Source organism: Xenopus laevis, chromosome 2L, assembly GCF_017654675.1.
Source record: "Xenopus laevis strain J_2021 chromosome 2L, Xenopus_laevis_v10.1, whole genome shotgun sequence".
In the NCBI taxonomy this organism is placed as follows: domain Eukaryota; kingdom Metazoa; phylum Chordata; class Amphibia; order Anura; family Pipidae; genus Xenopus; species Xenopus laevis.
In genome coordinates, this window is record NC_054373.1 from 43,323,309 (window position 1) to 43,341,315 (window position 18,007).

Genomic DNA, 18,007 nt, shown 5'->3' on the forward strand with positions numbered 1-18,007 from the left:
CCTGGAGTATTCCGGTAATGGATCTTTCTATAATTTTGATCTTCACACACTAAGTCTACTAGAAAATCATCTAAACATGAAATAAAGGACAAATGATATCTTCGTTTGGATCATGTACAAGGTACAGTTTTATTCTTACAGTGAAAAAAGGAAATACATTTTAAAAAATTGCGTTATTTGGATCAAATGGAGTCTATGGGAGATGGCCTTTCCGTAATCCGGAGCTTTCTGGATAATGAGTTTCCGGATGCCATACCTGTATATGTAGTGTATAGGTCACTATGAGTAACCTACTGCCTTACAAAAGGCTGTCTCCAGGTAATAAGAGTTGTAATTCAAAAACAAGAGGATCACGAAAAAAAAGAGGTAGCAGGAAGGTGAATTAATACAACACAGCATCTGATTTGCTTACCAAGCGTAAATAGAGAAAGAGCTGCAACCTGCAATGCAGTCCTTTGGTTTTTGGCAAATGTTGTGTCTTTAAAGAGAATATTAATCAACTGAACTTAAACACTGCCAAAACCATCTCCCAGCTCCTCACTTACATTGAGAGGCAACACAAACACAATTCTTTACACACTTATGGTGGCCATACACGGGTCGATAAAAGCCAAAAGTCGGCCAGATCTCGATCGGATGGGACAGAAAATCCCGTCGGATCGCGGCCGCATCTGTTCGTTGATGCGGTCCCGCGATCCGACTGCCCGTTTGCCGAATGCTAGGATCCGATCGTTGGGCCCTAGGGCCCACGATCGGATCTGCCCGATATTGCCCACCTCAAGGTGGGCATATCGGAGGGAGATCCGCTCGTTTGGCGACATCGCCAAACGAGCGGATCTATCCATGTATGGCCACCTTTAGAGAACACTGGGGAAAGTGTGGATGATATTCATAGGTACATTATTTATCAAAACATCTGCAGTTGCTCAATGAACAGAGGTGAAAGGTGGGGTAATAAAGTGGTTACAACTCAGACATGTCAATATAAGGCCTAATGCAATTACAGAGGAGCTGGGATTCAGGGACTAAATCTGCCATTCCTTAGCTCAGTGTGGTTGGTAGGATATTTATTGTGTGCTCCGATGCAGAAATCTCTCATCCCATTAGTTTCTTATTGCCTGCCTTCTTTGTCGGACATTCCATGGTTGTAAATAATCGGTGGTCTGTCTGTCTGTCTATGGCAGAGCAGCAAAAGGGCAAATGAAGTTTTCAGTAAACAATTGCTGAGCATACATTATACTGCTTCACCTGTCGATTATTGTTAATATTAACCCATATTTATTTATGGTATAACATATAAATATATAACCATAACACCCATAGTAGAAGGGTGTATATATCAAACATACAAAATAAATATACAAATACGGACTGATATAGCAGCTACAGAAGAGTACAATAGAAAAGTTACTACTTCGATGTAGGGATCTGTTATCTGGAAATTATCCAAATGAATTAAGTTATCCATGATCCAAATTATGGAAAGTGAATTTCCATAGACTTGATTGTAATCAAAAAATTCCTTTTTCTTTGTAATAATAAAATATTACATTAGACTTCATCCCAAGATATAAAGATATAATTAATATTTATTGGAGGCAAAGCAATCCTATTTGGTTTATTTAAAGGGCTTGTTCACATTTAAATTAACTCTAGGGTCTAAATTAACCATGCACTGCTTTGAATAAGAGAATGGAATATGAATAGGAGAGGCCCTGAATAGAAAGGTGAGTGATAAAAAGTAGCAATAACAATTCATTTGTAGCCTTACAGAGCATTTGTTTTTTAGATGGGGTCAGTGATCCCTATTAGAAAGCTGGAAAGAGTCAGGAGTAGTGATGGGCGAATTCATTCACCAGGCACAAATTTGCGGTGAATTTCCACGTTTTGCTGTCGGGGAATAAATTTGCCACGAAAATTAGCTGGTGTCAAAGTTTTTTTTCGATGCCGGCGACAATTTAGACGCTGGCGCGATTAAAGGAGGGCCATTGACGTCCAGTGTCGGACTGGGGGGCCAGGGGCGCGCATGCGCAGATGGCGCTCCGGCTTTTTTTTTATTAAATACCATGATTGGGGGTCTGGCCCAGTGGAGGTCCATGAAAGGATACTGTCATGGGATTTCTTTTTTTTTTAAGATGCCCCCAGTCATGTGACTTGTGCTTTGATAAACTTCAGTCACTCTTTACTGCTGCACTGCAAGTTGGTGTGATATCACCCCCCTCCCCCCCCAGCAGCCTAACAACAGAAAAATGGGGAGGTAATGAAATCTTGGTCTAGGCAAAGTGGGTTGTGAGACATCTAAGATATAATTAATCCTTATTGGAGGTAAAATAATCCTATTGGGTTTAAAATTATTTTCAAGTAGACTTAAGGATGGAGATCCTAATTACAGAAAGACCCCTTATCCAGAAAAACCAGGTCCTGGGCATTCTGGATAACAGACCCATACATGTACTTATATTTTAATTTCTATCCAAACAAAGAATTTTAATACGCCACTGTAACTGGCTCGGCAGAGGATAACACATATTTTCCTGCTGCCAGCCCTGCATATTGCCTTAAAGTAGCCCAGCAGGAAACAGCTGTTCATCAGAATCCACAGATGCAGGGAATGAGATAGGGCACGAAGACAGCTGTATCCAGGGCTTATGGACATGGTAAATTCCATCATACACTCATCATATATATACAAATTAGACTCCAGCATGTTGTAGAAACCTGGTATTTGAGCCATGAATATTAATTCAATTAACTTTTCTTTAAAAAGTCATAATAATACTGCAGTATTTTGTCCTTATATACTGGTAGATCCCAATCTACCTTTTGGGCACCCCTGGTTTAAAGCATGCTTTGTCGTCTGATTCAGACTTGATGAACACAGATGCACCTGTCTCGCATCACACGGATACACACAAAGATGCCCTATTGGATATAAATAATCATAACAAAGTTGTGTTTTTCAGTTTCTTTACCATAACACAAAAACTGTACAGTGACACAGAGCAACACTCCTGGGCAGCAAGGGGAAACACTTCAGAGAATTAAGACAAATTCTAGAGATTTATTGCACCAACATGCTACCGTCTAAAACAGTGATCCCCAACCAGTAGTTCGTGAGCAACATGTTGCTCTTCAACCCCTTGGATGTTGCTCTCAGAGTCCTCAAAGCAGGTGCTATTTTTGAAATCCAAGCTTGAAAGCAAGTTTTAATTGTACAAAAACGAAGTAAACTGCCAAGTAGATCCTCCTGTAGGCTGCCAGTCCATATATGGGTTACCAAATAGCCAATCACAGCCCTTATTTGGCATCCCAAGGGACTTTTTCATGTTTGTGTTGCTCCCCAACCATTTGAATGTTGCTCACAGGTAAAAAAGGTTGGGGACCCCTGGTCTAAAAGAACAACCAAGATGACAAGCATGTAGAGGGAGGATTATATCTGCTCACTGTGCACTGCAGCTTTTCCCCATAGAAATGCTGCACTACATTTGCATTGACAATATTGAGCAGACTGCAATTGCTTCCCTTTGAATGGCATATCGGGTTTGGATTTGGTGCAAAGAGCCAAGAAACTCATTCAGTGCATCTCAGACAAAGCAGGCCTTCAGATCTGGGGAGAAATAACTTTAATGCTCCCTCCAGTTTAGTACACAGCTATTCCATATATACAGGTAATCTCCAATAACAAAAAGTCAAGGTTATTCTATGACTAAGTCTATGGTGTAACATCATATTTTGGGTTCCTGTAACAGAACTGCAGGAACAGTAAGATGATCTTGTATTAGCAATGCAGTGCCCTAAACTTACACAGCTCATTTCTCTGTTCTGGCTCATTCCAATAAATAAAAGATAAAGTGTGTTACAGTGTTCTAAAGCTCCTCTTCCCCTGCAGGTAGAAGTATGAAATAAATGACCGAGCAATGTTATCACTTTGATGGGCTGGTAGACCATTTCTGGAATAAATTTTTCTTCTACATAACATCATTGAATGTATGCAAGCTGTGGTACGTCATGCTGCTAAGAGTTGTGGTTTAGCAACAGTTAAAGAGCAGCAGGATGAATATCACTAAAGATCCCTAGTGTACTGCATACATACGCCAAGTGCCATTATTAAAACCTAGGAAATGTACTCATTGTACAGGGGACAAAAAGGATGTGAATGCTGTGCCACAATCAAGATCACATTGTTGAGCTTATCATTTGTTTAAGCAACGTGGCCATAGAGACATAAGTAATTCACTCAAGGTCACAAGAATCAAACGGAAGCCTTGAAAGGAGGGTAATACAAGAAGGAAAAAAGCAAAAAAAAAAAAAAAAACGATCAAAACATAATGCAATAGCCTAACATCCTTCCTGGCATTATATATTTTCTCAAATGTGCCCTCAAAAAAAACCCATCTTGTTCAAAAAGCTCTGTGAATCAGATCCCAAATATTGGCATCTTAGGGATGGAAAACTTCACATTAGGACAGTGTTGGACAGGCCCACAGGGATAACAGGAAAACTCCCGGTGGGCCCAGGTGTCAGTGGCCCTCTTGCTGCTAAATATTTGGCCTATTTCATGGTCATTCCCTATTTCTAGGAGAAAGAATAGGCTTAATAGATGGAATGATAGATTATAGTATTTAAAGAAAAGAAACTACGAAAGAGACTATGGAGAATAGAGGCTGAGTGAGCAGAGGAAGAAAATAGTACTGAGAGTGGCCCCTATCCTGAAGTTTTTTGGTGGGCCCCTGGTCAAAGGTTTTTTTGGTGGGCCCCTGGTGTCCCAGTCCGACGCTGCATTAGGACACAGCAGGGGATCTCTATCCAAAACCTGTTTTTTTTTTTAAAGATGAAAGAAAATGTAATTAAACAGTCAGAACCAAAGTACCGAAAAGGATACACAAAAAACAATTAGCTTATGTTTAATCAATGTCCTTTGGAAAGAGGCTTAGAATGGCATTCACTTTCAACATACAAAAGGCTTTTGGGTGGGAATCCCTCTAAGCAAAAGGAGCAGAGAGTAGGAAAGGTGGGAAGCGAATGCTGCCTCCTGGTCTGGGGGCAAATGGTAAGAGTAAGTAATTCAACCGGCACACAGGTCTTAGTTGCATGCAGGGACAACCCTTGCTGTATTTTATTTGCGTGATGCAACGTTTCGGGGTGATCCCCTTTGTCAAGCATCACCCCGAAACATTGCATCACGCAAACAAAATACAGCAAGGGTTGTCCCTGGTTGCAACTAAGACCCGTGTGCCGGTTGAATTACTTACTCTGTAGTTTGTGGGTTTCCGAAGCCTTCTCGGCCGGGCACCGGGCAATATACGATTTGAAAAGCCAGGGTGTGCAAGTTGGTAACTATACCTGTTACTATAACTTCTTTTCAGCAAATGGTAAGTACAAGATCAGAGTGTGTGACTGCAGCCACTCAAGCACTTCATGCAATCAGGACTGCAAATATGAATGGGTGTAGGATTTAGTCATTTAGGGTCAGGCCACATTGGGCGTTTTGGGGAGATTTGGTCGCCTGGTGACTAATCGCCTCGTCTTTGCAGCGACCAATCTCCCCAAACGCCTTCCTCTCACTCTGCGCCGGCTAAAATGAAAAACCGCCGGCGCTAATCACACGCGCCAGTTTGTTTTCCGAAGTCGCCCGAAGTTGCCTCACGAGGATGATTACTGACCCGGGTGCAGGTAGAGGAGCTTAGTAAAGTGGGCAGTGAGTGCTGCAAGATGGTTTGGGGCAAATGGTAAGTAGAAGATCAGAGTGTGTGACTGCTGCCTCTCCATCACTTCATGCAATCAGGACTGCAGATATAAATGGGTGTAGGATTTAGTCATTTAGGGATCATTGCTGGCCCTGGTGTGGAGCAGTTAGGGAGCCTAAAGTAAAGGTGTCTCCAGTATATTATCCACAGAGAACAGACGCAAGGCTAGTAATTAGGCTAGTAATTAGGCTAGTAATTAGCCAAGCACTTACCCCCTCGGTGAGATATGTGCCTACAGCGGAACTTCTGTTGCTTCTTCTTGTGCAGGAGGCCGGGGAACTTGAGCAGCAGAGCCGAGGTGAGCACATAGCCCCCCAGGGAGGTGAGGAGGTAGAAAGCAGTAGACATGGCGACGCTTCAGCACCCGCTGATGGACAGATCCTCTGCACGGACACGCCGGGCTGCTCAGGCTGCTGGACAGGACAGACGGCGCCTAAGAGCCGGTCGGACTGATGGATAAAGCTCTCCGTGGATTGTCCGGGACACTAAGGAGCAGCGAGTGAGCGCGTTATTATCTCAATCCCATCAGTAACAATAACGCGCATTACTGCGAGGCCACACGGGCTCACTCAGGGGCAATGTCACCGCAACGCTGTCACTTCCTCTTCCCAGTGACGAAGAGCAGAGAGCGCTCTCTCCCAGCTGACAATATACAGCGCAGCGTGCGACTGACTCCCAGCCCGATGCCACAATTAAGTCCTTGGAGGCAGGCGCTGTTTCTTAGGGAGGCGACAAAGATTCGGCTTTTCTCCTCCTCGGCTATTTCAGACACTCTGGTTACACAGAACTACTCTGCAGGCGGCGAGACGCGGGGGGATACTACAGTGGCCGTTTTAGGACATCCTTAGTCGAACTCAATTATGCGATCTCCCAAGCACATGGAATGTACCTTTGCCTCGTATGTCCCTCACTCGTTGGATAAAAGTGTAACCAAACCTCCATCCCAATAATTCCATCTCGCTCCTCCTACTGGCCCCTCATAGCTCCACCCTCTGTAGTTGCACCTGTGATCTGCCCTTATCCCCGAGCTGCTGCCATATACTGCCTCGGGCGGACGACTGAAGTGTAGGGAAGATGAGGCGGAGGGAGGAGATAGTTATTGGAGGAGAGGTGAGGGGTTAAGGATGAGGGAGGGGAGAGCTGAGACGTGAGATTTGTGGCCAGGACGGAGGAGTGAATAGAGCCTGCTCGGACTGGCGAGGAACATACAGAGAGAAGCTACTTTCCGTGTGCTTAGGAGATCATATAGTTCAGACAGACTTTGGCTTATAATGTCCTAAATGGCCACCGTATGTTTTATTTTGGGCCCAGTAGGGGCGGGGGGCAATGAGAAAGCTCATAATTATAATTAGCAATTTCTATTGCAAGAACACTCCCAACACTGGGGTTTTGGGGCCCTAAATTTAAGTGAGTGAGGTGGCCAGTAGCAGCTAGAACTTACAGCACTCTGCTGGGCAGCCCTCTTCTCAGGGAGTCTCCTTACTTTCCTAAAATACACCTTGACCCAATTCCACAGAGTGTTATTTCAATATATTAGTCACGAGGGAGTTGCGTGGCCGAATAAACCCACAAGGCTGAAAGTCGTCATGCTGCCTCTCAGTGACTTATCCTTATATTTTATAAGAAGTTGTCCATTATTCTCTGTATAATCCACAAAAGGCACCAATTTTCAGTAAATGATATCCTTAAACGGTGCTCAGTCTTCAGCTATAATTGGTGCAAATGGGTGGAATTTGTGTCAGGGCTCTGCTGCCTTCAGTTACAGAACAGTAGAACAGGTCCATCACATTATTGAATGGCAGTTTCCTGCTCACACTTGTTAGGTGAGAAGACTAATGAGATATTACATAAGCCAAGTAAAAGCTTGTCACCCAAAGCCCCCCATGTGCCATTACCCTTAAGGAAAACAATGACAGAACAATGGCAATAGATATAAGGCAGGGCCGCCATAAAGGGGGTACACACTCAGGGCCCCCATGGGCAGCGTTTGGGTGAATCATGGACAGGGTTTTGGCATAATCATGCTTGATATATACTTATCAGAGAAGTGGCCATTGGTCTCAGAACCAGTGGGGATATGGAATTTTCCATTCCAGTTCTGATTATTGATTTGTAGGGGCAGTTGTGAGACACGTATAGTGCTATTTTTTGCCATTGGGCCCCATTCTGCTTGTTTGTAGGGCCCACCACCCATGGAGCCTAGTTAACCAGTGGGTAATAATTCGGGCCCAGTGATTACTAATGGTCCTTTAAGAAAGTATCTTGCATCCAACCTGAACACACCCAACCCACAGGTTAACCTGCGTTTCCTGGTTTTCGGGTCAACCCGTACATCACTAGTGAACATATTTCTGCATATGGCTATAACTAGCTGCACATTAATCAATCTGCTTGGTAGGTGAGCTCATCAAAGAAGCAGATCTTTTACCAGCCCGGGGCCAAATCAGGCTGATCTGAGCACTTGGTCCCCTCGGTTGTTTATCTGGTTCTGATTAAGTCAGTCTGAATAAGTTTAGCTTTGTCCTTATCAGCCCCTTCCCTGGATTTTATGTTTGTTTCCTCGCTTGCTCATCTCAGTTGGAGCCTGTGAATTGTTGTGCAGTGAGATCTGAAGGACAGACCCAAAGTAATTGTGGCATGTGATGTCTAGACCAGAGTCCAGTACTTGCCTGGGAATTTAGATTGCCTTCTTTGAAAATATGAGTTTTGATCTGATATACATTAAGTTGGATAGACTGTCTAAAGGGAACAACTTTAGAGAAAAATGAGGGACATATTCTTGACTTTGGGAGCTGTGTAGTTATTTGCAGTCAGGGCTGTCCAGTTGGAGGCCCCTGAACCCTATGTACTTCATGCATTTTTTTGTGGCCCCGAGGATTCAAAGCTTTGACATCATCATACCAATTAGTTATGTGTGGGCCGACCTGATACCCGCAGGTTCTGGCAACCTTGCACGTTTTTTCTGGGTCGCGGACAGGTGTGGGTTGAGCTCTTCTTACTATTCTTCCCGCCCGCAACCTTCCAAATGCCAGCTTCCGACTTCCGGGTTGAGTTTCTATAGACGTGCGCTCTCGCCCCTCTCCTTTTGTGAAGTCATCCGTGAGGTGGGTCGGCACGGGTCTATAAAAGAGACCAGGAAGTCGGGCTCGGCCAGGCGTGGGTGGTAGGGGGTCGGGAAAAGCTTGACCCGCACATCACTAATACCAATATAGTTCAGCCAGTGAATATGCTATATACTAGGTAACTGGCTGCTGCAGTTGTAGAGCTGCTGTGGTTCCTACTGAATGTTGAGGAGTTGAATAAAATGTTAATAGGTGAAGATAGGTAGACATGATGTGCCACTGCAATAAAAAAACTCACCCTGTTTAGCATAAAAAGGAAACAATAGGCTTTATTTAACCTAGAATATGTACACAAAACCATTAAAAACTGTATTTTTGCACATTTTTTCTTGACAGGTATGGACATGTTGTTTCCATCATCTGTATTCTTCTGCTTTCAGTGATTCTCTGCAGCAACACCACCTAGTGGCAGAATGCACACATCAATCAGTGAGTATTAAAGGAAAACTATACCCCCCAAACAATGTAGGTCTCTATAAAAAGATATTGCATAAAACAGCTCATATGTAAAACCCTGCTTCATGTAAATAAACCATTTTCATAATAATATACTTTTCTAGTAGTATGTGCCATTGGGTAATCATAAATAGAAAATTGCCATTTTAAAAAATAAGGGCCGCCCCCTGGGATCGTAGGATTCACTGTATTCACAAACATACCAACAAACCATACATGTTAGGTCACATGAGCCAATTAACAGACAGAGTTCTATCTTTTGCTTCCACACTTCTTCCTGTTACAGTTAGAGTTGAAGTATTTCTGGTCAGGTGATCTCTGAGACAGCACAGAGACCATCACGAAATGGTGGCTCAAGGCAAGAGATGTAAAAGGGCAATATTTACTTAAATATATATTCCGGTTTGGTGAGATTCTTTAATATGCCACTTAATATGAAATGAACTATCTGTTGCTTAAGTGTACATTTTGGGGGTATAGTTTTCCTTTAAAGGAAACATGGTTTAAAAAACAAGCGTCAGCCAGAACATTATACTCCTTTAAATAAAGGAGGAATCTGCTTATGTGTGTTTTGGACAGATTTATTTAAAAAATTCTTCCAAAACCCCTACTAGTCATGCCCATCTGTTCCACTTCCTGTTGCCTTCTTTCCCCAGCCATTCTGGGGTGCCAGCAGCATTTAGCAGACTGCAGCTAGGCCTGATAGGGAACCGATGCATGCCTTCACTTGTGTGACTGCAGGGCTGTGATTGGCTGCCCCCCCCTCTTACTGTGGCAGGGACCTTTAGAATACTGCATAATGTTCCAAATCCTATAAGGGTCAGAGCTAAAAAAGCTCAGGGGAAAATAGTATAATGGAAAAGGGAGAAAAAGAAAAATTTTATAGTGTAGTATTATTTGTAATGTTGTAGTTCCACAACTTCATATATTCCCAAAAATCACCTTAGGTTCAGTTACCCTTTAACAATCACCACATGTGAGTGTTGGATGGGTACTTACAGATTTTTAATTTTAAAACACGCTCATCAAAGAGTACTGAAGTGGAGCTTTTGTAAGGAATACTCACCGGCAAGATGGCTGTTCCGGTTCTCTTCGGCAAGATGTAGGCCTCCAGGACTCCCTCGTGGCACATTCTGACACCTGTGCGTCAAACGTGCGCAACATATTGATGCCGTAAAGCAATAAGCGCATCAGAATGGACGTAGCGTCAGGACCCAAAGTCAAGAATATGTCAAGCCCCATTTCAGATTTCAAAATTAAATATAAAAAAATTTGTTTGCTCTTTTGAGAAATGGATTTCAGTGCAGAATTCTGCTGGAGCAGCACTATTAACTGATTCATTTTGAAAAAAAAAAAAATTTCCCATGACAGTATGACAGTATCCCTTTAAGGTACCGCAGGTGTTTGCAGGTAACCCGCGAGTACCCGACCCGCTGCAGGACTCTAAGCCAGGGCAAGTGACAGAAAGGTCCTGGAGAGAAAGTGAGTTCCTACTTCTAAACGGATCAATGCAACTTCCTAGGGTTTTGGAATAATCGCTGCCTCATGGAGGAGAACTTTATGCGTGGAAAACGATCTTCAGCCAAGGTTTTTTAGCATCTGCAACAAATGAATGGCAAGAGATACAATTCTGTCTGACCATAGACGGCATAATATCAGCTCCACTTCAGCAATTTTTGATGAGTGTGTATTAAAGTTAAACGTCTGTAAGTGGGGGCGGAGCCAAGATGGTGGCGTGAGCAGATGCACTAATCTGTAGCTCCCTTAAAAATTTATTGTGTACTTTAACTTTGTGCCACTCAATATACAATATACCACCTGAAGCACACAACTTCAACATATAGATGCAAAGGTAAGTATGTGTATAAAGCCACATCACACAGTCATATCTTGGTTCCTTTCCTTTGAGAAAATGGCTGAATGGAAGTCACCAATTGACACACTAGCATAAAAGGGTGATGAAAAGCACTGCACACTTGAAAGACACACCAACTGACATTAGTAAAAGGTTTTCAACCGTGCCGCTATACATCCCTTAGCTATCCATAAACTGCTCATTACAACTTAACATCCAAGTAGTTGGTGAGGAACATGTTGCTCATGAGCCACTGATTGGGGATCACTGGTCTAAGGAAATAACTTGCTCAGACAGTTGTTATGAATTGTCTGAACTTGTACTTGTGGACAAATGTGCCAAGAGACTTATGAGCACTGCATATAATATGTCTTATATGGGTTGATTTTGCTTCTTCTGTCAAATTAGCAGCCGTCTATTAAATGTGTTTTTGTAGCTTTGCTGCAATGGCAATGAAAATCCAGACATGGAAAGGAAGCCTATTTCTCTGTATTGTAACTTCTCCTTCTTCCAGCTTTTCCTCTCCGATTCTTATACCTGGTTTCTCCTGATTTCATTGCAGGTCCTGGCTTTGTGGCAGTCATCTGGGTACTAGCAGTCTGCATTTTATACACGTTTGTGGTTTTGGTTGAAGAAAATATACACATTCAAAAAAAGTGAGCTATTTAAAGGGATTCTGTAACGGGAAAACATTGTTTTTGTTTGTTTGTTTTTTTTTAAACACATCTGTTAGTAGTGCATTTAGTCCATTTAAAAGACAAGCAGATTTTTTTATATTTCTTTTGAAATCTGGCATGGGGCTAGACACATTGTCAGTTTCCCAGTTGTCTTGGTCATGTGACTTGTGCTCTGATAAACTTTAGTCACTCTTTACTGCTGCTCTGCAAATTGGAGTGATATCACCCCCTCTCTTCCCTCACCCCCCCCCCCAGCAGCCCATCAGCAGAACCAGGGTCGGGCTGGGCTGGCGGAAAACCGGGAAAAAAATCCGCTCCTGCACTTCCTCTCTTTTTTGACCATAAAACCACATGCACGCACGGGGGGGGGGTGCAGGCAGCACAGAGGAGTTTGTGGCTGGGGGGCCCAGGGGAATGTGTGTGGGTCTCTGGGCCCCGGGTTCCCAGTCCGACACTGAGCAGAACAATAGGAAGGTAACCAGATAACCGCTTCCTGACACAAGATAACATTTCCCTATAGATATGAAAATTGCATTCAATAGTAAAAATCCGAGTCCCACTGTGATTCCCTCAGTTAGATTGAGTAGTAGAAACAATAAGAGCTCTTTCTGAAATCACATGACCAGGCAAAATGACCTGAGATGGCTGCCTACACACCAATATTACAACTAATAAAAATACAGTTGCTGGTTCAGGAATTACATTTTATATTGTAGAATGAATTATTTGCTGTGTAAACAGTGTAACTGTTACTGAATTGGCGATGTCCCTGCAAATTGGATTTCTGGCGAATTATCGCTAGCGACGGCCACTTCGCCCTTTAGTGAATCTGCCCCACTGTTTTTATTGACTCCTTTGATAAGGGAGTTTAGTTTTATGTTACTTATGATACCCAGCAAGTCAGTGAATGATTTCTCAGTTAGTTAGTGAGTGATACTTTGACCAAAAAGTAGATCGAGCTAGCACTCAATTTATTGCTTTGTTGCACTGCAGCTGTTGATCTATTTTTTTATTCCGATTACTACCTATTGTTGAAGTTTACATGGACCCAGCCTGCTTCCTGGTGACCATTTACTGATCTGATAGCAATATATCTTCTATAGTAATCTATTCAGTGTTATACCCACCTCCCAGCAAAAGTGGGTGACACAGACAGGGAGATCTTCATTCAAGTAATTGGGAAGCAGCTTTAGCAGAGAAGCATTTTGATTGCAAGTATAATTCCAACCACTAGTGCTTTCAGCTTCATTTTCAAGAAATATTTGCTAATATATATCTCTAAAAACAGCACATACCTTTAACCAATGGCTTTAGGTAATATGTTAGCTAAGTCTCTGCTGCCCATATACTAAATATTCATCTACAACAGCCATCATATTGCTCACCTACAACTCCTAGAGTCCCATGTCAACCTAGGACTAGGGAAATTGTGAATTGTAAATCAACATTCGTTACACAGACTGCAGAGGAGATACTCCATCTAACCTGATACCCATTCAGTTGTAACCACCAGTCATAGGTGTCACCCTAGGCCTCAGGCCCAGCAGTATCCATTCATCTCCTATTGCAGGCAGACAACCATTATCTAGTCCAGTAATACAGCAACCCAGATGATATTAAACTACAATTTACATTCTTCTAAAGGTTAAAGTTGTGTTGGAAGCCATAATTTAGTTTCTGCTGGAAGAGTATAGTTGCTACCTACTAAGGGTAGCAAGCATTTAAATGACAAGCAATAATGTTACAAGCTTTACCCAACTTGCTTAATAAAACCAACATCATCTTTCCATTATTTTATTTTTAGTTCTAACTGATTTCAGTTTGGACATCATAATATCATCACTCTGTGTTGGACGTTAACATTACAAGAATGGGACCATGTAAAGACGACAATCAAACTATCACAACTAAGAGAAGGCAAAATATGTTTGAATTATATGAAGAAATGCAGTGTCATAAACAGTGACATCTGCTCAAAATCAGGAACGTCATTCAAGGAAAAGGAAAAACATTATTATGAATGAAACGGATGGGAAAAAAAGACAAAAAAATCAGTAGTGATCTCAGCTCTAACAATGGTACTGCTACTGCGGAGTCTGCATTGTACTTGCGATCAAACATTTCTTTGGATCCCTGAACTGGGCCTAAAACTAAAGGATTCTGCAACCCTGAAAATTTCCTTTAGTGGTTTGTCTCCCAGAGTAGTCGACGCTGCACAAATCCTTCTAAAACGGCAGTTTACAGTTGAGGGGCTCCACTCTGCACCCACACCTTGGTCTGAAATATGCCCTGTGTCTGGACCAGCTGTACAAATTCATGTCGATATAGATTGGAGTCACTGCTTTACATCTTGTTACAGAAGTGGGAGAGTAGAGCTTGTATATTCTTTCCCACGTGAAGTTTCACAGTCAATTTTATAGCAAATTGAAGCCATTTATCAAAACATGGTTCCTGATCCTCTGAAACTATTTATTGCTGATAGCACAAGCTAAGGGTTCTAAAAACTGTGTCCTATATGCAATTGCTTTGGCTTAGGAGATACTAAATAATGGAAATCCCAGCTGCACGTTTGACATTTCAAAAATGAGGAAGCACCTTGTTAAGTGCTTTATGGCCCAAGAGATTATGGAATTTCCTAAAATATCTTAATCGGTAATGCCACAAGTGCAGCAAAAAGGTATTTTTCAACAAGCGCAAATATTGCTCTCTCTCTCTCTTTGAGAACCTAAAGGAAGGAGGAAAAGGAGAACTAAATCCCCCCAGTAACTAAATACTAAAAACTAATACACAGTGGGGATGGGGGGGGCTTTAATGAATGGTGGGTTAGTTCTCCTTTAAAAAAATAGAATCAGAAGGAGAGATGCTGGAAACAATACCTGTATAAAAAAGGAAGGATACGACCTAGAAAACTCATAAGCTAGCTGGCTCATTTATCAAATATCAAACCAAGAATTAAAGTATAAAATAAATTATATTATTTTGTGTAAGATACTTTTGTCATTTATATTACATTTTCCCAGAGCAGATACAGCCACTAGTTGATGTTTTGTGTCCATTATTACATATTTAGAAAGAGGAAGACATTATTTTTCATTTAGGGGATTGCAAAGGAGACTAATATGTAGGGATGCACCGAATCCGCTATTTTGGATTCGGCCGAACTCCCATATCCTTTGCTAAAGATTCGTCCGAATACCGAACCGAATCCGAACCCTAATTTGCATATGCAAATTAGGGGTGGGAAGGTGAAACCATTTTTTACTTTCTTGTTTTCTGACAAAAATTCACACAATTTCCCTCCCCGCCCCTTATTTGCATACGCAAATTCGGTTCGGCTGGGCAGAAGGATTCGGCTGAATGCGAATCCTGCTGAAAAAGGCCGAATCCCGAACCGAATCCTGGATTCGGTGCATCCCTACTAATATGTATATTTATATAGCACTACTTGGGTATGCAGCGCTGTACAATCTATCCATCTGACTAATAATTTAATTCATATCAATATTTATCACTGTCAAAGCCTTTAGGGATCCACAAAATGGATCATCAAATAGTCAGATGAATGACTGGTCTAGGACATGGAATGCTACTGAAGATTGTGGGAGTTTTCTTGGTCTAATTATAAATTTCCAAGGTATTCAATTCAAATAGATTCAGAACAATTCCTTCAATGTAATTTAATAGGATTTTTTTGTTTACATTTATACATTCCCAAATGACTATAGATCAACTAGAAGCTCATTCTGCCACTGATCACCAGTAAATCCTACTCAACATTAGAAGTTAAGGATAAAGCATGGGTTCATTTACAGGTGCTAAACAGAAGTTATGTTGCCAATAGAAACCAATCAGCAATTAGCTACTACAAGTTAGGAAATGAAAGCGAAAACCTGATTGGTAGTAACTATAGCAGCTGCAGTTGTGCAATTTGCTCATAAATCAGCTGTAAAGGTTTAGGTGTAAAGCACAAAAATTTTACAGCCACTTCTGTCAATACACAAGCCCCTACATTTACCACCTGCAACAAAAAGCCTGTTAGTTGCATTTGGTTCAGTAAGGGGCAGAGTACTGGGCATTGGAGTGCATGGGAGCCCCAGAGATCAACAACTGCCTTGAGGAAATGTTGCTGTACATAGTGACTTCTACTGATTTATCAACTGGGATGTTAATTTGTAAATCTTGCAAAAAATTATTTGTGCAGTGTTTTGTGGGTGCCTACAATTCTGTCAGAATTCTGGTAAAACATTGCATAGTTTCACAGCTGCATAATGTCTCATGAATTCATATTAGAATTTCTATTTTTAATGTCTATTGTGCCAAAAAAAACACAGAAAAATGCTCTAATTTTGGTGAATCAGACACAATTGAGTCAAATGCAATCCCCCTTTGCTACCGTACTGGAATTCTGGGGAAAAGTGTATTGTTTGGAAAAAAAACATCAAGCTTGTGCTCGAAATTGTACTTTGCTCAGTGCACTTGTATAAGTAATTAACCCCTATGGTGATCCAAATTCTAGAAAGATTCCTTATCCAGAAAACCCCGGGTCCAAACCACTCTTGATATTAGCTTGCACACCTGTACCATATTGATCACGTGAGACTGTGACAAATTTCTTTCTCTTCTCTTCATATTGCTCCATTTATAACAAAAAGATTATCAGTAAAAGACAGTGTAGGTTACACATGAATTTAATGGCTGTAATAATCAGGATTTTGGTCAGAGTAAAACTCTAGGCTTGATGGACAACTTAATTTGGGATGCCGGATCTCAGAAATAGAAACTGCCTTTGTTTGGGTACTCAACTGAAGTAGCAGGTTGTAAATGAGCCCTCATGTCTTGGTGGGGTTGTTATGAAAAAAGGGGGTTGATTCAATGCTACGAAATAGAACTAATACATGAGACTACTGTGTCTGCTGTCTGAAAGATGATTTATTACAATAAATAATTTGAGTTCTTGCAAAATGTATGTAGTACAGTTGTTATCCTTACAGAGTTGGATGGGAACGTCTGGGCCCCCCCCAGGGCTGTAACTTTGAGGGCCCTCCTTGCAGCTCAAGGGCCCCCCTCCTCATGTGCCTTATTACATGCAGATTACCACTTTTCTCATTAACTGCGGCCGTGATCAGGGGAGAGGATGATCCGTATTGGTGAGGATGGTCTGACACTGTACCCTTAAGCCATACATAATATCTACAATACATGGGTTTTGGTCAGGTTCATTGTAGGTACATGTATAGTGGGCCGACAGTCCAGACTGGCACGTAATATGGATATCAATATATCTATTAGATCATTAGAAATCACGTGGCCCTGCACGCTGCGTCTGCATCACACAGTCGTGTCGCGTCGCATCAACAATGCGACATGATACAACACTGGCATTACTTACCTCATTTCCGTCGCATCCGACGTGACGCCTGCGATTTTGCGCAGCACGTCGGATGGCGGCGGAATCGCCCGTGTAGTCCTGCCCTAAAAGAAAAAACAAAACAATAGGCATTTATACCTATGTATTCAGTGGCTTGGGAATCAGCTGGTTTAAATGTAGGTATCATACAATTGAGTCCTCATTGCACAAACACTGGGTAAAGGGAAACCTAGTATCACTGATGACTTGTGTAATGCAGACGTATTATAATATCAGTGTTATTATGCCAGAGGCAAGGTATACTGTACTACAAGTGTACAACAGGAGTAAACCAAGCAGAATTAACTGTGATGGAAATGTTCTTGACAAGTAATTCCAATTATACCACACTTACTCTATTTGCCTGAAATACACTTGGGTGCAAGTCCTTAAGCCTGTTCACAAGTTACAAATGTGTCCATATAACTTCCGGAGGTAATTATCTTCAAAGTGTATCCATACATTATCATAAAGTAACTTATCTGAATATCGATATGTCCAATTCAGGTTACAAACCGCTCCCAGGAAGAAAATACAAAATGTTCGTATGACAACCTATAAGAAAAGATCAAATCACTATTAAAAAAGTTTTCAATCCTGCTCAAGATGATATTCCTGCCTAAGTTCCTATATAAACTACATAATGCCCCAACATATATACCCCAAAGCTTTTTTAAACAACTGGACATCACCTGTGCCTTTCTTTGGGCAAATTGGGCCCCCCGCATTAGTCTTGCGAGTTG

General features: G+C 41.8%; 1 protein-coding gene and 1 long non-coding RNA gene across 4 annotated transcripts in view; one reads left to right on the forward strand and one right to left on the reverse strand.

The window, feature by feature from the left end:
• LOC108708001 (lysophospholipase D GDPD1) overlaps nucleotides 1–6,750 on the reverse strand; it is a 47,050-nt gene extending 40,300 nt beyond the window's left edge. The window contains exon 1 of one of the 2 annotated variants that reach the window (XM_018246235.2): nucleotides 5,960–6,746. In XM_018246235.2, the coding sequence (XP_018101724.1) occupies nucleotides 5,960–6,095 (136 nt within the window). In that variant the 5' untranslated portion in view covers nucleotides 6,096–6,746. Of the gene's footprint in view, nucleotides 1–5,959 lie in introns of both variants that reach the window. The other variant, XM_018246237.2, reaches the window with a different exon arrangement.
• An 18-nt stretch (nucleotides 6,751–6,768) lies between these two features.
• Nucleotides 6,769–14,844, forward strand: LOC108708002. 2 transcript variants are annotated; one of them, XR_001934358.2, is made up of 4 exons: nucleotides 6,769–6,857; nucleotides 9,206–9,298; nucleotides 11,743–11,836; nucleotides 13,662–14,844. It is a non-coding gene; the product is annotated as an uncharacterized LOC108708002 (long non-coding RNA). The 2 variants fall into 2 exon arrangements; XR_005965306.1 differs by lacking the exon at nucleotides 6,769–6,857 and adding an exon at nucleotides 6,864–7,036.
• Nucleotides 14,845–18,007: the final 3,163 nt, after the last annotated feature.